The following is a 23,465-nucleotide window of genomic DNA, read 5'->3' on the forward strand; positions in this document are numbered from 1 at the left end:
TCTAATTGTGTCTAGTAACTGCAGTAGGTTTTGTAGGGATTGCTTAAAAAAATCAGTTGTAATATTTGGCACTTAAACAGCTGGTGCATCTGTTTGTTTAACTTTATACCACTTTTATATGCACTAAGTGGCTGTAATATTTTTTAGGTAGCTTTTCAATAACTTTTCTTTTGCCTTAAATAGGATAAAGTTGATTTTAAAAATATTTTCTTATTTAAACTCCTGATGGCCATGTTCAGTAATTTTATGGTAATGTAGAACAAAGAAAGAATTTTAAATATTCCGAAGTTATGTGTTTCTAACTCCAACAAGAAGATCAAGTGTATTAGCTAAGGTTATTTGAAAACACAGAAATAGAAAAATTAATTTCTCTAAAGTATATGTTTTAATATGTGAAACAAAAATATTCCTACAAAGGCTTACAGTTTATTTTGTAATACAGTAAGAGCATATGCACATTTATATTAAGAAAACCTAACTCTGATTATTTAAGAATTCACATTTGCCGCCAAACCATAAATATATGCATATATTTATAGTCTATATATAGAGAGAGCATATATATATATGTATATATGTTTTCAAAGATGAGATTTTTTTTACCTGAAGTTATTTTTTTCAACAGAGGTTTATGATTTCAGAATATCAAATCAAAATAGGTTTAAAACTCCTTGAAATATGAGAATAAACAACAAAAATGCTACATAATTGAAACACTAAGGTGAGATGCTGCTGTAAAGCCATGCTTCAAGCAGCTTCTGTTAGCAGTATCTGAGAAGTCCACAAGATGGGAGTATTTCACTAGAGACATTATTAGCATGTTCAGCCAAGAAATAAGATATAACGCATTTTGCTTTTCTCTTTCCGTAGCAGAAAAACAAGGAAAACATGACTGAGTTTAAATATGAATATTTTAAACTTTAAAGTTTAATTTCTATTCCTATTTTTTAAATGGCTTCATAGGACATTCATAAGCACTGAGAATCAAGATCAGAGGCAAATGAAAGCTTATCTGTTCATATGGCATAGTCTTTATTAAGTTTGGTACTACCTATTTCTCCTAAAATGCTTTTAAATTAGTTTTTAGGAAAAGGGTAGACATGAAAAAGAAAAGTTTAAAATTGATCTGCTTAAAAATTTGTATTTGGATGAAAAAGTATTCAAACCATTGTAGATCTTGGATTTTATGCTTATTGGACATTAAATCTTCAAGATAACTTGTCTAATAAAGGTTTTTGCTTTAATCTGAGGCATATTCATACAGGCTTTGATTTCAAAGCCTCCATTCTCTGTATCTGCTCTTCAGAGTTTTACTGCAAAACATTTGCTTCCTCTATCTGGTTAATGAAACAATTTATAAAATTCTTAAAAAGAAACGACATAAGTATCTCTTACTGCTTGGTAGCACCTTACAATACTATTAATGCTCCTCCAACAGCTATGAAAATCGGATCTCATTTACTTTTGTCAGAGTATTTTTTAATACATCATAGTATAAACTTGATATAAAACAGTGGTTTTTACTTTTTTATGATACTGTTTTTATATTGAGTCAGTTGTGAGTTATTTTGCCTCTCTTAGCCTTTTTACTGAAGTCTTCTCTTACTGTTCTGCCTTGAAACTCTTCTTTTACTATTTGAATTGGTATTATCTGATCACTTGCAGTCTTTTTTTTTTTTTTTTTTTTGATCACTTGCAGTCTTAACAACTAGGTAGGCATCATGTTGTAGTACATTGTTTTTTAGGCTTTTTCCCCCTAGTGGAAACTCTTTTGTGAATCAAATCTTAGGCACAATCCCAGTACGTAGAGTAGGATGAATATAAATTAAGTGATTCAAATTACAACATTTCCTAATAAATTCAGTTAGTAAGAAAAAACGAGTTGTGCCAAAGAAGATTAGAATTGAAACGTGGATGATCCTTGCAGTCATACATTGGTTTAAACATCTCTGTTTTTCTACTTAGTTTTGTGATATCAAGGAAATTCTAAATCCTAAGTAGATACAAGTGTTACCAATTTTTAAACCTGCTTTGCAGTAGCAGGATATTTTCAATTAAGTTGGCTTCATAGGTCAATCACCAGTATTAGAATTGCTCACATTTCTAATTGGTTGAAGTGTTGGGTGCTGCTTTTCTGACTGGGTCCTATCACCTGGGTTGTGTGAATTAACATTGTGATTTTCTTTTTTTTGTCCCCTTTTTTTCCTTAAGATTTTACTTATTTACTTGAGAGAGAGAGAGTAAGCAAGACAGAGAGCACACAAGCAGAGGGAGAGGGAGAAGCAGACACCCTGCTGAGCAGGAGCCCAATGTGGGGCTTGATCTCAGGGATCTGGGATTATGACCTCAGCCGAAGGCAGTTGCTTAACCAACTGAGCCTCCCAGATGCCCCACATTGTAACTTTCTGTTATTACACTCTGCACTCAGGCAGATAGAGTGGAATACTGCACTTACTTGCCTAATTTTATGAACAGAAAAACTGGATTTAAAAAAATGAAAGAACTGATGCAAATAAAGATGGAGGAGAAACTTTATTTCAGAGTCTGCAAAAAATTAAAAAACCAGGCTGACTTGGTAACTATAGGCTTCTATGTTGGTCTTCAGTGTGTTAAAATTTAGTATGTAACAACATTCTGTTTTATTATATTTTAAGGAGTTACAAATATGTAAATCATTAAGAATTTTGAACCATGTCTGTGGCATCCAGTTTGAACTAGTGCAGGGAACAGAGCACAGGCTTTTAAATCAGGCTAGATAGGTGCCAGCTGTGCCACTTACATCTGAGGTAATGTCAGGCCAGTTGCTTCACATCTCCAAACCTGTTTTCTCATTTTAAAAATTGAAATACCTATGGAATACTGGTAGATAGAAATTAGATGAACTAGACCAAACACCTGGCTCAGAGAATGGCAGGTTGCAGGTATTCTACATATACTAGTTCTTTTTAAAATTTTCTTCTCAAGTCTTTTAGAACTTGCAAAGATAATCTTCCTGTTAGATTGTATGTATGAAAATGGATGTGTTCCTCAGAGCGTTTTCCCACAACACACATAAATGAAGGCAGTGCCTTATCAGTAACGTAGGTAAGCCTAGGCAGATACCTCTTTGAGCTTTCATATTTCACCCTGCTTGTCTGTTGATCCTTTCTCATCCCTGTAGTTATCAGAATTGCAACCTTAAAGCCAAGTGACGTTGTGCTTCCAGTGTCATTTTTATACCACAAACCAAGGGAGTTCAAAAGTGGAAGGGATTGTGTAGGCCAGTGCTTTTCTTCATTACTTTGAGAGAAAGACCATCTCCCACATGGCAGTTTGTGGGAAGCATCTACAGGACTATCGATAGGATCTGAGAGATCTGCTTCAGCCCTCTGGAACAAGGAAACTGGAATCAAGAGAGGTTACATGATTTGTCCCATATCACACAGTTATTAACAAGTGACCTAGACTTTAAATAAATTTTGTTAGGCCTTGTAAAAAAATTAAACTGGTTGCTTTTAATTTTTTTAAAGATTTTATTTATTTCAGAGAGCATGAGCAGGGGGAGGGGCAAAGGGAGAGGGAAGAGTAGACTCCCCACTGAGCACGGAGCCCCAGCCAGGCTCGATCCCAGAACCCTGAGATCATGACCTGAATTGAAGGCAGATGCTTAGCCAACTGAGCCACCCAGGTGCCCCTCATTGCTTTTACTTTTAATTGTCGGATATCATAGCTTTATTCTGACTTCTCTGAGATGGTCAAATCTGGATTTAAGGAAAGCCATTGCAGTAAACACTCTGTTCTGTCCTATCAGAATCCAGCCAAGTTGCATTGTATTCCTAGAAATGACTACCTTTAATGGAAAGCATCTAATATGTAAATATGTAGTAAGTTGATATAATAGCTTCAAAGGGAGGTTTTTACCCCAGACTTTGGTATACTAAGTGTCCTTGGCAGTTGAACACACATGTTCATCACTGGATTGAATTGAATCATCACTAGAGATTATTAAGCTGCATTTCTTTTCGAGTGTAAATGCTTCTGTGTCAAAATAATACAGTGCTTTTAAAAAAATTTATAAAGGAGATTTTTTGAATTTCAGTATAATTAATGTACAGTGTTATATTAGTACAATATAGTAATACAACAACTCTGTATATTATCAGTGGTCATCACAATAAGTGTACTCAATCCCAAGGAGATTTTTATGGTCATAAAATTTTCCTATTATTTTTAGGTCTAGTTTGTTTTTTAGTTTCTGACTATATTTGTTACTTATACTCAAAGCAAGAAATAAGAACAGCTGAAACATAAAAACAAGATATGGCCAACAATACTGACTTCTAATTCAGAAGTGGGAACATAACTGGGAAAAGGGGGAGCTGTGTCACATGAGGTCTTGGATATAGTGGTATCTCTGCCACCAAGGTCTTATCTTGTGCTGCCCCTGTAGGTCTAGCTGAAGCCCAGCTGCAGATATGCATATTGTGTTCCTAATGATAGTCTACAAAGTTTGTGTATTGAACATTTAAAAAAAAATTATTATATGACTACATGTTTCCTCCAGTTTAAAAAAAAAAAAAAAAAAAAAAAAAGATCTTTGGCCCTAATATTTCTACCAGATAGGAAATCTACATCTTCTTGGATGTATACACCTTTGGTGTGAAATAATTTTTTTTTAATGTAGAATAAGCTCTCTGGTAAAAGAATAACATTGTTTAGTTTTGTCAGTGGTTTATTTGGAAACAGACAAGTACTTTTATGGTTTGTATAATATAATAACCCTAAATTGGACACATAAGCACATAAACACATTAAATACTTGAAACCAGAAATGAACCTGAAGGTTTGGGATAATTATGCATTCTCTGTGCCACACATACAAGCACTTTGTTGTTGCCTATTGCAATTACTGAATAGGATGCTTTTACGATACAATATTACTTTTGTAAGCTTTGAAAAGTAGTATTACTGAGAATACTTGACACTGTGTGCACTGTTGTCTTGAGAATCAGCACTGACCACTGCATGCAGATGCCTCTTCATTTTCTAACAAGTTCTTTGCTCCATTGAGTTTGTTTTGCACTCAACACAGCCTTCTGCATTTGGGCAGTTTTTACTCTTATTACTTTATTACTTTACTTTAGCTATAGCTAAGGACTATGTCTATTTTTCTCACCCCCTAGGCTTAAGGCCTTTCCAACATAATATGAAAGGTGACCCATGAATTGTTACTAAGGTACTTTTTTATAAGAATTGTAGAAGTGATTAAAATTTAAGGGATGCAGCAAAGGCAGAGCTCAGAGGGAAATGAATAGCTATAAATGCCTACATTAAAAAAGAAGAAAGTCCTAAATAGCCTAACTTTTTAGACTTTAAGGAACTAGGAAAAAAACAAATTTAAAAAATTTCAAAGCTAGCAGAAGGAATGAAATAATGAAGCTTTGAGCTGAGATAGAGAATAGAATAACAATAATGAGAATTGACAAAACTACAAGTTGTTTCTTTGAAAAAGATTGACAAGATTGATAAACCTTTTTCTAGACAAAGACACAACTAAAAATCAGAAAATGGAGACATTACCACCAGTCATACAGAAATAAAAAGGATTGCAAGAGAATATTCAGTGAGTGCAGGAAAGGCGTTTGACAAAATCCAGCATCCTTTCATGATAAAAACACTCAGAAAACTGGGAATACATGGGAACTTACACAACACAAAAAAGGGCACTTGTAAAAGACCCACAGCTAACCTCATTCTCAATGGTAAAACACTGCAAATTTCCCCACTAAGACTGAACATGACAAGGATCTTTGCTCTGGACTGCATGTATCCCTCCAAAATTCATATGTTGAAGCCCTGTTCCTCTATGTGGTCATATTAGAGATGGAGCCTTTGGGAGGTAAGGAGGTTCAGATAAGGTCATGAGGGTAGAGTCCTCATGATGGGATTAGCATCCTTATAAAGTAGGACCAGAGAGCTAGCTACAAACCAGGGAAAGGGTTCTCATCAGAACCTGACTGAGCTGGCACTCTGATCTTACACTTCCAGACTCCAAGAACTGTGAGAAATAAATGTTCATTAAACTAATCAGTCTGTGGTGTTTTGTTATAGCAGCCCGAGTTGACTAGACACCCACTTTCATCACTGGTATTCACTGTTATCCTGGAAGTTCTAGTGAGTGCAGTTAGGCAAGAAACAAAGTAAAAGGATCAAAATTGGGAAGGAAGAAATAAAACTATCTTGTATTGCAAATGATGTGATCCTTTATATAGAAAATCCCAAGGAATCCACAGGAAAGCTGCTAGAGCTAATAAATTCAGCGGACTTGCAGGCTATAGATCAACACAAAAATCAGTTGTTTCTATACCCCTGAAATGAACAATCTGAAAGGAAATTAAGAAAGCAATTCTGTGTACTATAGCAGCTAAAAGAATAAAATACCCAGGAATAAATTTGACCAACAAGGTTAAAGACTTGTACACTGAGAACTACAAATTGCTAAATTAAAGAAGATCTAGAAAAAATCTAAGTAAACACAAATCTGACTCCTGTTCATTGACAGGAAGACTAAATAGTCAGATGTCAGTACTACTCAAATGATACACAGATTCAACACAATCCCTACTAAAATTCCAGTAGCCTTTTTTGCAGAAATAGAAACCTGATCCTCAGATTCCTGTGAAATTGCAAGAGATCCCAAGTAGCCAAAAACAATCTTGAAAAAGAAGAAAGTTGGAGGGAGCTCACATTTCTCATTTCAAAACTTACTACAAAACTACAGTAATCAATACAATGAGGCACTGGCCTACAGATAGGCATATCGGCCAATGGATAGAATTGAGAGTTCAGAAATGAACTCCTACATCTATGGCCAATTGAGCTTTGAGAAGGGTGCTAATTCCGTTTCATAGGGGAAAGAATAGTCTCTTCCACAAATGGGGCTGGGAAGAGGTTTCCACATGCAAAAGAATGGAGTTGGACCTCTGTCTCACAACATGTGCAAAGATTAACTAAAAGTGGATCGACCTACTCTTTTCCAAGCATACTTTTTTTTTTCAATATCAGAAAGGGTAATTAAAGTGAAAATTATTATGAAAGAAGAGTTCTTTGGGAACAATGCATTTTTCCGTGTGTGTGTGTGTGTGTGTGTGTGTGTGTATTAACAAAAGCGATAGGACAGTATTCTGCCTCGAGGCACTGGAGATGTAATAGTGAACAAAACCAGACTTGTTGCCAGCTTTAAAGGAACTTAGACTCCAGAGGGGGAGTAGACGGTAATAAAATAATTCCACTAATGATCATAAAATTCCAGTTGTGATACGTGGTGTGCAAGAAAGCGTCTGTGCTATGATGGTCTGGTCTTGGGAAAGACGTCCTTGAATGGGTGAGTTGGGCTGATATGAAGGACCAGTAGGAATTAACTGGATGAAGACAGAACACAAGACCATACTTAGCTCCGAATGTGTTAGGGGTTTTGGGTTGTGTTTCCACAGATGTGTACTTCATTTTGTCTTTTGTTTCTCACCCGTTGGCTACAGTGCAGAGTAGCTGTTTTCCGTCTGTACGTTCCATCTCTTAACCAGAATGCATAGAACATTCTTTAATAAATGGGCCTTCACTGATAGAAAGTATTTGAGTCAACTAGGGATTAAATTTGTTTCAAGGTAAAAAATTCTGAGGCAGGTGAGAGTTTTCCCTGTTTTTTAAAGAAAACTTATTTTTAACCTCCAATGATTAAATAATGACATTATTAGGTGGCTACTTTTAGATAAAATATGATAAATAATGCCTTCTTCATAAATTATGCTTTTAGAATCTGTTTATATTTTTATTTAAAATAGGAAATTTTTTCCCTGTAATTTAAGACCTCATTTTGAATGGAAGTGATTTGAATGGCTTATGTAGTTTCTGCCATGGAATTAATGTGGACTTTCTATAAACCACTGTCGTTTATAATCAAAATGCTTTTAACTTACATTGATGTTGGCATTAACAAGTGCTGCTAGATTGATAGCATAGAAAGAAATTGCATTTAAACTTACTAGGAGCTCATGGATGCCTGAGGTTTCATAATGCTTTCTGTGGGCCATTTAACTGCTGGCAACTTTAATTCACATGATTCATAATACTGGAAATTTAAATTCACTCTTAATTGAAAAGTGAAGTTACTTAAATTCTTTAAATACTAACCTTTGGAAAAATATCTGAAAAATAAAGACACATATGATTTTAGTGGCCCACTGCCAAAAGATTATCATTTACATAAATATCTCTTTCAGTAGAAGAGCTTAATGTATTGAGCTCAAAAGGTTAGAATCGAGACTTCAATCTGGATACCAGCAGTAGACTGTTGGCTTGTGAACAGCAGTATTGTTCATCATATTGAGAACACTGTTCACATTCAAGTTTAAGCAGAGCTGGCATTAAAATTCAGTTAATTTGTTTCATGTGACTTGTCAGCTGTGTGTTTTTATCTAAATCTTTCTAGCTTCTCTTCTTAGTATTTTATGTTAAACTCCTGAAACAGATGAACTACCTTTTTAACTGTTTAAGCTCTGAAATTTTGGCCACTTCCATTAAATGATTCTTGGTAACAGTTCTCCAAATTTTTCTTACCATTTAAAATACATTAATAATCAGTTTGAATGCCATTCTAGTTTATTAAGTAATCCTGCTTCAGAGGGCTTTTCTGTTTTGTGCATATGTGCATGAGTCTGTAAGAGGGACTCCCTGAAATTCATGAAGACAAAATTGCTGTCCTTATCTTCTCACCAGCACACTATTCTTTTCTTGTTTGCTAATTTTGTTCTCTGGATTTTCCCTCAGATGGCTTTTAATGTTTGGCTACTAGCCCAGGATTGGGTCTGAGCAGTGAAGAAACAGAGAATAAAACCTTTTTTGAAAAAGGAAAAACCTATACTAACTTTTTTCTAGTTTATGAAATTTCTTTAAAAATTGTTTATTTCTTCTTTCCTTTGTGAAGGCAAGAAGCATGGTATCCCATAATAAGCATGGAGTTTAGAGCCGATCAGTTTCTCTTGCGCAGTTGTGCGGCTTTAGGCAGGCTGCCTCATTTGTCTGAAGCTCACTCTCCTTGTGTGTAATGATAATGATAATTCACTTAATATTCACTGGTAGGGCCTCGTCAACATGTGAAGTGCCTAGAATACACTGCCCTCCTTCCTGTTTCCTAGCCCCAGTCCTGCCTTTGGTCAAAGGCATTATAATTCTGACCTCATACTTGTTATCTTAGTAATTTTATAAATGTACCAAGTTTATTGTTCCCTTTTTTCCTTAAGAAAAATTTTAATGAGAACAAGGTGTGTTATTTATTTTTATAAATAAATTTTATGGGACATGTGGAATTTTCCTTTTTAATAGTGATATTAATGACCTTTTTCATTTATTTCTTGCTTGAAGAATATCAAAGAATATTCCAACAACTAAAGATGTTGAGCCACTGCTTGAAATAGATGGAGATATAAGAAACTTTGAAGTGTTTTTGTCTTCAAGGACCCCAGTTCTTGTGGCTCGAGATGTAAAAACCTTTTTGCCATGCACTGTAAACCTAGACCCCAAGCTACGGGAAATTATTGCAGGTGGGTATTCGTAGTGAATTTAATTTGTCTTATCTGAAGTCCTCAAAATCCCATTTCTAACTTAGCTATGTAAGTTTGTCTTGCTCCATGAAAAACCAAGATATACTAAACCAAGCACTACACAGGAGAATTAATGAAATGGAACATTAGGGATCTTGACATCCTTTAGAGAATGTCAAGAAAATGTTACTTGTTAAACCATTTTAATATGTTTCTCAGCTCACACACCTGGCTGCTTCTTTGGAACCAAATTCCTCTTAAGATAGAGTCACCACTTTAAGATATTGGTCCATTGTAATTTTCCTGGGACTATTCTTAATAGGGGTCTCTATCCAAAGGAGCAAAAATATCTTTATATTACTTTCTAAACTTAAACTTGTAGATTGGAACTTGAGGATAGTGACATTAAAGTTTTGTAATAATTTCATTTGTTCTTGAGGCACCACCAGCTGCCCCTGTACACACAGAACCTTTATTGGAACATCATCTTTTGTGTGGCATTGCTGTCCCACCTTTGAGTTTTCTGGGGGTTATGATGAGAAAGCTTAAAACTACTTCTACATTCTTTTTTAGGTACCAGTTACAAGACTGATATCAAGGTGTATTTTGTGGCTGTGGAATTGTTTGTTCAGAGAAGAATAAATCATACAGTTTGCAAACCCACAGTTTAGTGGTCATTATATTTTAATAAATTAATAAATTAGACAAGTGTGTGTTTTTAATAGTAATTCTTTATGGATCATAACCATTATTAGAATAGCACAAATACCTTAAAAAGTCAGAAATAATTATTGTTCTGGTAACTATAAAGAGAAGAATCCAGATGTTGGTGACTTTTCAAATAGTGACAAAAGCTTTTATGCAAAGTTGTTGAGTTTTTCTCACTAGATGTCTTTGGGCAAGACTTTTTGAGTCAGGATTTCCTGTCTCTTTTAAGTCAGTTGGAATCCTTGGTAAGAGTGAAAAAAGCATATTTCTATCTGGTAACTAAATGAAAAAGTGATAGTTGGATTAATTACTAAAGTCTGTTTTCTTTTGCCTTCTGGGGTGCCACTTAATCTTGTAGATGTTCGTGCTGCGAGAGACCAGATTAACATCGGAGGACTTGCATATCCTCCACTGCCTTTACACGAAGCTCCTCCTAGACCACCGTCAGGGTACAGTCAGCCTCCATCTGTCTGTTCTTCTTCCACTTCATTCAATGGACCATTTGGAGGTGGGGTTGTGTCACCACAGCCGCACAGCAGCTATTACAGTGGGATGACGGGACCTCAGCATCCATTCTACAACAGAGTAAGAAAGTGCTAGAAATCTTTAATTTTAAGAATGGGCGGGGGGAGGAATATCAGAAGTTTTCTATGACAGATTCTATTATTGTCTTGAAACCACTTTAGCTTTAAAATAGGAAAAATGTTAAGTTTGAATTGAAAATATATGATTTTTTAAAAAATCAAAAATTTCTAACTTTAATGGGTTCTAGATCTCAACTGAATCTTGAATGTTAGAAATGCTTTTTGCTTTTATAAGAAAGTGAACTCCGGAGTCATCAGTGACTATCCTATGCAACAAAGGGAACTGTTTCTCTATTTGTTCATAAACATTTATTATGTTTGTTATATTTTGTGTAATTATATTGACATTTAAAACAATGATTTAACTTAAAACGTAAATTTCCTCAGTATTCAGTAAATCTATATTTAATATGTATTACAACTTTTTAAATGTGAGATGGAAGATGCTGCTTGTAGGATTCAGATGTTATTGCCAAATAATAGCACTATAGCCCATTTCTGGAATTCTATTTCAAGTTATTTGTAGTCCTGCGTAATTGTTTACTTATATAAATATCATTTTCTACTGAAAGAGATGAAAGTACAATGATCAGTGGTATACAGACCCTATCAAGTTTAGTGGCCTGAGCTATACCCATCTTACTGATCTTAAACACTAGTATTTCCTGTGGGATAATGAAGCTTGAGCCCTAGTATTATACTTTCTGGAACTGTACACTAAGGTCCATTACAGTTTTCTTATTTTTTTGTCTCCCTCTTTAGTCTAATTTGAGAAAAACGTAGGGACTAGGATTCACAGAAGCCAACTGCATGCCTAAGTAAATGTCACATGAGCTAGGAAGAAAGCGAAGTTTAGAATAAATGTGGCAAGGAAGGAATTCCAGAATTTAAATTGAATTTTCAGTTTTAAAAAAATGTTGGCCATAGAAGTACAGTTGACTCTTGAACAACAGTAGTCTGAGCTGTGTGGGTCCACTTAGACACAGCATTTTTTTTTTTATATACAGTACAGTACTGTAAATGTGTTTTCCTTATGATTTTCTTAATATTTTCTGTTCTCTAGCTTGCTTTATTGTAAGAATACAGTATATAGTACATACAACTTACAAAATATGTATATTCGACTATTTATGTTGTCAATAAGGCTTCCAATTGCCAGTAGGCTATTAGTGGTTAAGTTTTTGGGAAGTCAAAAGTTATACACAGATTTTCAAGTACACAGTGCGGGAGAGGAGTCAGCACTCCTGAACCCTGTGTTGTTCAAGCTCAACTGTAATTAGGGGCACTATTCACAGAGGTCCTATGGATGTTATTCTACTCTTATATTCAGACAAGGAGAAAGAAGGTGGAACAATAGCATTTTATAATGTATTCCATCCTTGTAAAATTTAACTGTGTGGTAGACAGTGTTGAAATGCAGGGTTTTATTTAGCAGTCTTAAAATCTCCTGTAATTTTACATAAAATGGCTCATTGATCAGTAGATGACAGTTGAGGTTTTGAAACCAAAAAAAATTTTTTTTTTTAAGTTTACCATACCATCTAGGCTGATGTGGTACTTTAATAGCATTTTATCATTTAAAAACACTTAAAGTTTTCTCGTGTTTTTAGATCTAGTTATTTTTTGTTCTAGTTATTTGAGGTTTTTAGTCTGAAAGTTAAAAGGGGAATAATTTTCCTAAATGGCAGCAGTAAAAAGGTAGAGTAAGATGTTATTTCAGTGTAATGAAGCTTAATGAGTTTTAATCTTTATGTTTAGCCCATATAATCTGATATCTCCTGTTTATGTGAAGTTGGCTACAAATAAATGCTGTAGTTATAAATCTTGCTAAACAATGTATTCCCCATTAGAAAAATGGGTATAGGACATAAAGTAAGCTCTAGGAACTTAAAGTAACAATATTCTTGGACTCCATGTTGGGGTGTTCTCATATGTATTGAGTTTTTGTTGTTGTTGTTGTTGTTTTTTTTTTTTTTGGTTTTACTTAAGGCTAGCCTTTTTTTTTTTTTTTTCTTTTTTTTGGTAAAGAATAGTATTTTATTAAGAGTCCATTCTGCCTTTTTTTTTAAAGAGATTTTAAGAGTGAATATTTGTAAATCACTTAAGAACTGACACATGATAAGCCCATAAAAATGTTTAGGAGAAACTCTTTTCAGATTGTAAGGTATAAAACTTTTAGTTGTTTAAAAAATCTTATATTAAATCAACAATATGACAATTTAAACACTGGGTCTTAAATTTGGGTTTGATATCTTACAGACTATGAGTAAGGCTCTTTTTCTTTTGTTTTGTCATTTGCATTATTAAAAATTTGGAGTTGTATTTTATTGGTTAGTTTCATTTGATAAATCTCATCACACTTTGATTTCTGTAATTGTTTATCCCCTTCTTTTGTTACGTGTTTTTTCCATAGCCATTCTTTGCCCCCTACCTTTACACGCCAAGGTATTACCCTGGCGGCTCCCAACACCTCATCTCACGTCCATCAGTAAAAACGAGTTTGCCCAGAGATCAGAGCAATGGCCTAGTAAGTATAAAAAAGGGTAACTAAAGTATTAATCTAATAAGACACATAGACAGCAGTAGAAGTTTGGTTATTTCCTTTCTGTAGCAAAAGAATGCAACTTATTTTATAAATAGTTTTAAGACACATAAGCTATTACTAACATAAAGTGTATTTTGTTTTCATTTCTAGTAAATGTCTATGGAAGGAAAATTACCAGCAGCCTCAGTGAATAAATGTTGAGTTGTTTACAACCAGAGTTTCTGGCTTATAGCACAGAGTCTGTTACCAAAACTTTAAAAAATTAAACCTTTACATCTGCTAATTTCTAATATCTTTAAAAAAAACATATATACATGGTATCTGTGTGTGTGTGTGTGTGTGTATGTATATATATATACATATATATATAAAACACACACATATATATATATGTGTGTTAGCCCTATGGTATAAAAATTCGAGGATACATTGGAAGAGCATTTTAATCTAATGGCAGAAGTTAAGTAAGCTAAGGGAATTATTCAAATGTATGATTGACTCTACTCCAAAACAAAATACATTGTAAAATATTACATGTTTCTTATGGTCAGCTTAGTTTAACAATTTAAAAATAGAAATTCCCTGTTAATATATTTTTATAAAGTAGAAGGTAAAAGGTATAGAACTTAAACTGTTACTTCAAATTTAAATGTCACTGAGGGAAACTCTAATCACGTTCAGGTTTCAGTGTTGTCTGTGATCATGTTAGCATCGTGTTCATTCATCATCCTAGTTTGGCCTCCCCTCACCTTTCACCCACACTGTTGTTTTGTGTTGTTAGGAGGTTATCAAGGAGGATGCTGCTGAGGGGCTTCCTTCACCCACAGACTCCTTGCGGGTAACGGAGTAGTCTTGTGGTGGGAACAAGAGCCTATCATCGCTTCTGCAGCAGTAACAATTGTCTTAGTTGTGGTGACAGCAGTCCCCTAACTCTGCATCCATGCTGTGATGGCCACTAGAGTAGAGTAGCTGAATACTAATAATTATATTTCATAGATTAATTTAAAAGCTAATGTTTAACTTTACCCTTTATTTCCTCCTGTTTTTCCCCTTTTTCAATGACATGGGATGGGCGCTTTTTTTTTTTTTTATTGTCCAAGAAGGATGGGTTTTTCTAGCAGCCATCAGGAGAAGTTAGTTGGTATTTGTTCCTTAGTGTTGAGCAATATTTTCACCTTTTTTTTTTAAAGATTTTATTTATTTATTAATGAGAGACACACACAGAGAGGGGTGCAGAGACACAGGCAGAGGGAGAAGCTGGCTCCATGCAGGGAGCCTGATCTGGGACTTGATCCCAGGTCTCTAAGATCAGGCCCTGGGCTGAAGGTGGTGCTAAACCGCTGAGCCACCCAGGCCATCCTTTGATTGTTTTTCTTAAACAATTGGTACTGCACACATAGAATACTTTTGAAAGATTCAAAATCACCCTTGAGACCACAAAAGGACATTATAAGCTAGATGGTACAGATCAAATGGATCTGTAGTGACTCATTCTTAATTTGGGTGTCCACAGTTTATGAAACCTTAGTGTGAATATAGTACTATTTTTCTTTATAGGTATATTTATTAAAATAAAATTTTTAGATAAACAAGAGGTAGTTCATTATGTAAAGGGAATTATTTAAACCTTTTGGGACCAACACCTTACAGTGAGTTTTTTAAAAAAACTTCTATAGGAAATCACTGCATGTATTTATTATTCCAGACTTTGTGTTTAATAAGAAATATTTTTAATATGATGAGCCTTAATATCTTCATTTATTCAATGTGGAATTTAGAACCCAACTTGTATTTTAACTTCTCTTGATATATTTACAGAATGTTATGCCCATGTGGACACGATCAATTTAATCTAGAGCTCTGCTGAAATGTGGCATGATGATTAGAATTAATGTGGGGGAAATACTACATCCTGAGCTTATCCATAATTTTTAAGTTAAAACATGCATTTGGGTCAGCAGTAGTTTTTTAATTTTCTTTTAGTTAATGGTAGTAAGAGAGAGAAAGAGAACCGTTTTGGTGTTTTCATTGAGGAGCTGATGATTCTTTTTAAGTCATTAACATTTCAGATGAAGTGTTTGAGTGACTCCAATTATCCAGGAATAATAGACACAGTAAACCATAATAATTTTGTTTGGGTGTTGGGGAATCTTTAATGCGTGGATCATTGCCACTATATGCAAGAATGACTTTTAGTTTAGTCAGAGAGCTCTTCATACATACATTCATGCATGTAATGCAATTCTCTAAGCTGAAATTCCTTAGCAAATTTTTGATGAAAATCAGATACTGTGAAGAATTTGATGGTCCTAATGACACAGACATGCTGAAATTAGTAGCTATTCCTATGCTTGAGTATGTGGACAAACACTTGTAATTAAAAGATATCTGTAGTTTCTTTTAGGGACCAGTGAAGGAGCATTAAGCAAATTTGAAATGAGTTTTTGGGGAAGGGGAAATAATGCAATTCTTGTGATGTGTTTAGAAACCCAATAACAAAGAATAAAGGAGCTCTGCATATATTAGTGCCTTTGTTTAGCAAAATAACCATACTATTTGCTCTTCTTTTAATATTAAAAGATAGTTTTGTGATTGGCTTAGTGAATAATTAATGCTTACCAAGCTTTTTTTGCTTTTAAGAAATTAACAATGACAATAGCATGTAAAATTTGTTTGGTAGAAGACTAGTAAAAATAGACACTTAGTTCAAAGCCAAATCAAAAGCAGTGGTGGAAATGTGAAGTACCTGTACATGGGAACATTGTCTAGAATCTTTATGGCTCAATCACCATAGAAGTTAATATAAAAATTATTTAGCCCCTCGTGGCAAATACTGCTTTCCAGTCCTATAGTAGAAAGTTTTATATTTCCAAGATAGCAGGAGTGTGGATTACGTCTATCTGCTCATTCAACTGTCCCCCTGTATGCAAGAGTTGACAAGAGCTGCTTATAGATAAGTGTCAGGAGCTACACAAACACTTTTGGATAAATCGTCTTGTCATTACAGACACAGAGTAATGAGTAAAAATAAACACCACCACCAATAGAGCAAGACCATAAAGAGTTAACCAATTGGTATTTTCAGTGTAAGTGGTCCCATCTTTTTTTACTACAAGGAATTCTGCTAAACCTTTAAAAAGTAGATCCTAATGAAACAATTGGGTTTCCTCACATTAAGGAACATTAGAATGATTATAACTTGTGAAGGGCAGCCAAGGATTTTCCAGAGAAGTTATAGATACATCCAAGTGTTTCACCAAAGTGAAGATGTAAAATATAAGACTCTATGCTAACTTTAAAAAATAATTTTACATAGAAGAAAATATGTGCCAAATCTTATAAAACTGGGGTGGGGGGGGGAATTAACATTGGACTCAAGATATGCTCCCCAGAATATTAGAGCTAGAAAGGACCAGTGATTTTCAAACTTCTAAGCAGAGAATTTTTTTTCAGAAATGAAATATTAATCAGAACACTACTTCATAAAACCAGTAAAAGCAGAAGTATGGCCCACACCCTGGAGTTGCCTTCCCTCTTGAGGATCGTCAGGAACATTAGGACCGATGGTCTCATTGAGCTCCATGGTACAGAAGAACATTGAGGCCTGGGTCAGTGAGACTTGCCTGAAGCCCACAGAAGGGGTGCCCCAGATGTGGGACTGGAATCCATGTGGTGTGTGTCACAGCCCATTCCTCAAACCATGCTGCCACCTTTGCTCCTGTTAATACTAAGCATGACTTAAGTATTTGATCTTAAGTTAAATAGACCCTGGTGGTTAGCTCTTTGCCTTGGACAAATTACTTCAACTCTTGGATAGCCATCTTCATCATCTGGAAAAAGCAGACCTACCACATAGGTCTGATGTAAGAATTACTCAGCCTTAGGACACTTTAAGGACTTAATTATTATTATTATTATTACTACACCAAAGGCCAAATTTCATGGAGCTTTAAAGAAAGACTCAGGAACTAAAACTGTTTCATGTTAATTACTTCTGTCTCAGTAGTAGGAGGAGTGTACAGATACACAAAATTGTGTAGATTAACTCAGCCTTTTATCTGTTGATGCTTCTCTGGCCCAAAAGCTATCAATTAGTTTGTTTTCTTAGAATTTAGAAGGATTTCTGGGTTATTTGAATGCTCCAAATACTTAAAAAATGGTTGACAGCTTTCTGGGGAATTTACTTGGTGCCTGTGCTTTCTTTCAGTCTGGGTCCCACTAGGTAGGAAGTAGTAGCTTCTGAGCATTCTGTGATCACAAAGGGAAGGACCAGGGAGGAACCCAGTAGGGAGGGCTCATCTCAGGCAAGGGCACCTCAGTGGCATTTTGCTATGGTTTTTCAGAGTTGCTCTTAGGACTATTGTAGTCATTTTTTTTTTTTTTTAATTTAAGGTATGCTGTTCATGGTGGAAACTATATTTCACTGGAAAGCAGTTCTTTAAAAGCAGGGACGATATAGCATTTCTATTTTCTCTTATTCTTCCTTGAATTATTTAGCACTGAGTTCTATAGATGCCTATGTGATCACTCATTGGCTAAACAAATTTATTGAGTGTCTACTGGGCACTGTCCTAGTGGGACAGTAGTGAACAAAAATGATGAAACTCCTGTCCACCTTGAGCTTGTGGGTTCGAAGACTGCCAAGGGAATTATCCAAGGCTCTGATACCATTCTTTCGTAGCCTTCTGTGCCACAGGGTTTACTCGATAACCTTTAGGCAGCTATATTTAGATCACTTATATACCATGTTGAAAAGGCAAGAAGAATTAGTACCCAGTGTCATTGGGAAGAACTTCAGAATTGCAAAGGCAGTTTCACTGATAGTATCTTTATTTCCAATGTGCTATTAAAGATCAATGAAAATTGCTGAATTAATAAAAGTATTAAAAATGAAGGTCTTGGTTTTCATTAAACTGGATCCAATTGGCACAGTAACTAGGTAGCTAAGTAAAAAGTAAAAAAAAAAAAAAAAGTAAAGTAAAAAAAGATGGGCTCAACTGTAGATAATTTTTATTTCCACCACTGGCTTAGAACTTTTAACCTGTTTTTGAACAAATGTATGTCCAAATCAAGCTGTCTCTCATTGTTCAGGAGCAGAATTGGACAAGAAAGTTAAAGATGCCATGGGTAAGGAATGGGCATGTTTTAGGTTTTGTTTAACGCGTAGGATCTGGATACTCACTGCTACCTCTCAGTGGCTTTTCTCAGGGTCATCCACACTTTCTAGAGTATACTAGAAGCGCATTTTTATTATTCGATTTCAATGTGAAAAAGAATTCACTTATTTGTCCTTTAATAATTTAGTGGAAAATTGTATTTGCTTCGGTCTTGAAAATCTTTGTGCCAGATTTAAACTCAAGAAAACTTTTTCCCCTAAACGATTAATAAACTGCCACAAAATTGATGGAGATTTCCACAGATATATACTGTAGTTGGGAGATCACGGAGATACTAGAGTACAATTAGAAGTTAAAAATAACAAAATAATATTGTGGTTTTTAGTATTTTTGTTTTTTAAAGATTGCCCTTAAAATGTAGTGTTAAGCCTTATCTATCAACTTTGACCACATTATTATTTCTCATGTGATTTGAAGAGTAAGTTATATTTTCCAACTAGGTTAACAGTAGTTTTCTTTTATTTTTTGGGTATCTTAGGCTAAGCCATAATTTCATTAGGACTCCTTTTTGATATTTTTTCAAGTCTTCACAGTAATATAGATACATAGTAACTTTCTCAAAATCCTATTTATAACGATATGTAAATTAGAAAGATTTCCATTAGTTATTGCAGATATTGAGAATGTCAAAAGGAGAACATCTAACATTAGACTAGCAAAGCCCTGCCCTTTATTAAAAAAATTGGAAATTAACTTTGAATCAATATTGTCAGTCATCTGTAGATTATTTGGGCTATTTAACAATTTTTGCTACCAACCTAATGGGCATAGAAAAATAATTAACAGCAGTGGTATCTGCTTTGAATGGGAGTTTTAAAAAATCCACATCACCAGAATAGTTAGTTAATCATGGTATGCAGATATTTTCACCATTACCTTTATGGTTTCTAGAACTGTAAGGCTGTGAAGACCTTTTTTTCTTTTTTTAAATTTTATTTATTTAGGAGAGAGCATGCTCAAGGGAGAGGGAGAAGCAAACTTCCTGCAAAGCAGGGAGCCTGATGCGAAGCTCAATCCCAGGATCCTGGAATCATGATCTGAGCCGAAGGCAGACCCTTAATTGATTGAGCCACACAGGCATCCCAAGGCCTTTTTTTTCAAATGGTGTTTTAGTGCATCTGTCCTGTGCCGAATGCCCACTGAAACAAAACCCGTTTGAAAAGTGCGTTTCTGAATATTAAGTATAGTGTGGCTAGAAAATATTTTGTATAATGAAGTCATCATGTGAATTCCAAGTGCTTAAGTCTTATTAAATTGGTTAACTTTAGTTGTAATGTTTTAATCAGAATATATAGATACTAATTTTATGTTGATATGTGGTGGGAATACTGACTTTCAGAACAAATTTTATTTAGCCAGTTTTCCTGAATGTATGGCCCATGATTCATTCTTTTAATGGGAAGACTACAGATTTTGAGAGTACAATTTTAAAGTTACCAAGCACATGTTAATGTCATTAAATTACAGTATGTGTGTGCGCGTGTGTGCATGTGAGCATCCTTTGCTTTGTGCTGCTTGCAGAGGTATGTTCAAAGTTACAGAAAGTCTGAAGAATGACACGTGTGCTGCATGTGTTTATTATATGTACCTGTTTGATGTTTTACTTAAGCTTGTGTCCTTCATTCTGTTTTATTCCTTCCTTAAAGCCGTGTGACTCTGGGTTTAACAAACAAAGACAGGTACAGAAACTTTCAGTGAAATCTATTCACTTCTTACTAGACTATTAGAAGCAATCATTGGCTCCTTCACGCTGGGCTGTTGATAAATCTGTGCTTATTTCAGTGCCTTGGATTTATTTTAATAGCTGCTTTCAGCCTTTGCATGGCACTCATTCTGGCTAATCAATTCTGAACTTACTTAATAAATTTACCAAAATGATAATGTTTCCGAGTATAGTTTTAATCTACTTACAATATAAAATAATACAGTTACATCAAGGTAATTCTAGTCTGTTTTGTTATCTTTGCTTTTCCTTGAAGAAATTCTAATTTGTATGCATTTTGAAGTTTATATTTAACAGTTTAAATAAACTAACACCTTCTATATTCAAATATCTGCATTAGAAATTTAAAAAATAAATTGTGATATTTGTTGAAATGATCTGTTCTAGATATATAGCAGGTATATATTAAGTAACAATGCATGATAAACTTGAAAGTATTACCATTCTTTGTGTTGTCAAAGTAATATAATTAGTTTTCTATTAATTTACCTGTTGAATTATTATTTCTGTATCACTTATACTCTTCTCCTTCCTTTTATGAGATTTCCAACCAAAAATCATTATTTTGGTCACTAAGATTGATTTAGTTTCAAAATAATTGTATTACATGTGATTACTTTAGAAAAGACCTGGCAGGTAATTACCATATCTCCTACTCAAAGAAGCATCTTATAACATACTTTAATTTACTGATAATTTACTCTTTATCTTCATAAAGCCCTACTTAAATCTAATCAAGGGCCAAGACTAGCTTTGATGGAGTTACTGGGATCTTACGTTCACGTATGTGTCTATCTTATAAAATTTCTAAAAGTCATTCAGGGAATATATATTTTCTACATAATCCCCAATGATAAATTATGGGTTTTTTTTGAGAAATTATGTTTTAAAATAACTGATAAAATGCAAGTTTAAAAGGCTCATAAGAGTAAAATTACTGGTCTTTCACAGGACAAGCATAGCAGCAGCACGTCTCTGTTGCCGAGTTCTCAGATTCCCCTGTGGAAATAAGATACTCTAAACATTTACATTTCCCCCTAAGCTGGGAGAGTTCATTTGTTCCATGTCTATTATACTTTTCCTTTTTAGCACAGTCAGAAATAGAGTTTTTTGGGGATTAAAAAAATTTTTACTTTAAAATAATTTGACTTAAAGAGAAGGTACAAAAATAGTATTCCCTTCATGTTAGCATCTTTCCTAACTGTAGTATACCGTTCAGAGCAGGAAATGAAAATTGGTACAATTCTGTTGACTAACTATGGACTTTAATTTCTCCAGATTTTTTCACTGATGTCATTTTTCTGATCCAAGATCTACTCCAGTTGTGTTTGTTGCTAGTTAGTTCTCAGAGTTCTCTTGTCTGTGACAATTCCTTGGTCCTTCCTTGTCTTTCTTGACTTTAATTTGCCATTTTTGAAGAATCCTGGTCTGGTGTTTTGCAGACTTTTCCTCTACTTTGGTTTGTCAGTTGGAGGTTCTGTATGTCTGGGAAGAGACAGACCCCTTCTCAGAATGTCCTATTAGAGGGTCTGTGCTGGGCCACAGTCTTACTGCTGGTGGTGCTAACCATAGTAAGTTGGTTAAGGTGGCATCTGCCAGATTTCAGCACTGTGAAGTTTTATTTTTCCCTTGTAACGAATAAATATCTTGGGAGAGAGACCTTGACCCCTCTGCAAATAACCTGTTTCTGCTTGTACTTTTGCCCATTAATTTTAGTATACTTTGATGTATCTTATGTATAACTACTATTACTGTGGTGTTTTCTTAATGACAATTTTCTCTTTCCTTTCACATTTATTAATCCAACTCTATAAGAAAAAACTATCTTTTATTCCTCATTTATTCAATGATTTATTTTCACCTATTCGATTATTTCTATCAGTATAGACTCATTCTGTATAGAATAAGCTATAATCCAGTATGATAGTTATTTATTTTTGTGATCAAACTGTTCATTTGTGATTTTTGAACCAAGAATATATAAAGTAGAAACATATCTAGAGAGAAGAGACAGGTTAAGGAGTAAGAGTGTTTGGAAGACTATTAAAGTTCATTTTAAATATTATTCAGCAATAAAAAAGAATGAAGTGCTAGTACATGCTATCACATGGATGAAGCTTGACAACATTATCCTAAGTGAAGGAAGCCAGATACAAAAGGTCACATGTTGTATGGCTCCATTTATATAAAATGTCTAGGAAAGACATATCTGGAGACAACAAAGATTGCTAGTTGACTGGGGCTGAGGCTGGATGTTGGAGGGATGGAGCATGACTGCTAATGGATACAGGCATTTCGGTTTAGGGATGTGAAAATGTCTTAAAATGAATCGTGGTGATGGTTTTATAACTATGCAAATATACTAAAAACCATTGAATCATATACTTTAAAAGGGTGAATTGTAGGGTATGTGAATTATAACTCAATAAAGCTGTTTAAAAGGAAAGGAAGATAAAACAAATATGGTTATTAGAAATTCATAGAAAGCATTTTAAATTTCCATTGTAAATACTGGAAAATTAGCACTTTGAATACTGGCTATACTCATTCAGGCAGAAATTAGAACTATGTATAGAGATATGAAAACTAAATTATGGAAATACTAGTGTTTTGTTATTACTATTTTTGAAGCATTGTACCTCAGACCATATACTATATGGCATATTTAAAATTTATATTTAATTAAAAATAAACTATGAGTAAACGTATTTGGTGCAGGATATTCCAAATCATTAATTTCAGGACTTTTATATGCTCATCTCATACTTGTTCACTTGCTGAGACTCCCTGTCATAAAATGAATACTCCAACTCCCTGTTCAATATGGTCTTATCCCCTTGCTATATTTATATGTAATATAGATGTACGCTGTATATAAGCTATTTGTATATATTTACTTACCAGTTTGTACGACAGTATTATTTATGCTTTTACGTTACAAATAGAGTTTAACAACTGGCTACTAGGCAGTTTTGGCTGTGTTACAGTGTACTTTTGTCCTCAGTATGGTAAAAGAGGAAGTAGAAAATATAAATACACATCCTTGAGGATAGGATAAATTGTACTTATTTTTTTAAGGTCAGATTGAATAATAAACAGGGCAGATCATTTGGAACATTCTCCTTATCTGCTATATGAGTTGGTTTGTCT

General features: G+C 34.3%; 1 protein-coding gene across 50 annotated transcripts in view; it reads left to right on the forward strand.

Annotated features, from left to right (window-relative positions):
* Positions 1 to 23,465, forward strand: part of KIDINS220 (kinase D interacting substrate 220) — a 107,814-nt gene that overhangs the window by 62,133 nt on the left and 22,216 nt on the right. For 14 of the 50 annotated variants that reach the window (XM_072767790.1, XM_072767791.1, XM_026009160.2 and 11 more), the window contains exons 23-24: positions 9,400 to 9,578; positions 10,645 to 10,871. In XM_072767790.1, the coding sequence (XP_072623891.1) occupies positions 9,400 to 9,578; positions 10,645 to 10,871 (406 nt within the window). Of the gene's footprint in view, positions 1 to 9,399; positions 9,579 to 10,644; positions 10,872 to 13,283; positions 13,398 to 14,196; positions 14,254 to 18,506; positions 18,543 to 20,238; positions 20,272 to 23,465 lie in introns of all 50 variants that reach the window. The other 36 variants (XM_026009144.2, XM_072767758.1, XM_026009157.2 and 33 more) reach the window with 6 other exon arrangements.

Source organism: Vulpes vulpes, chromosome 8 (assembly GCF_048418805.1).
Source record: "Vulpes vulpes isolate BD-2025 chromosome 8, VulVul3, whole genome shotgun sequence".
Classification (NCBI taxonomy): domain Eukaryota; kingdom Metazoa; phylum Chordata; class Mammalia; order Carnivora; family Canidae; genus Vulpes; species Vulpes vulpes.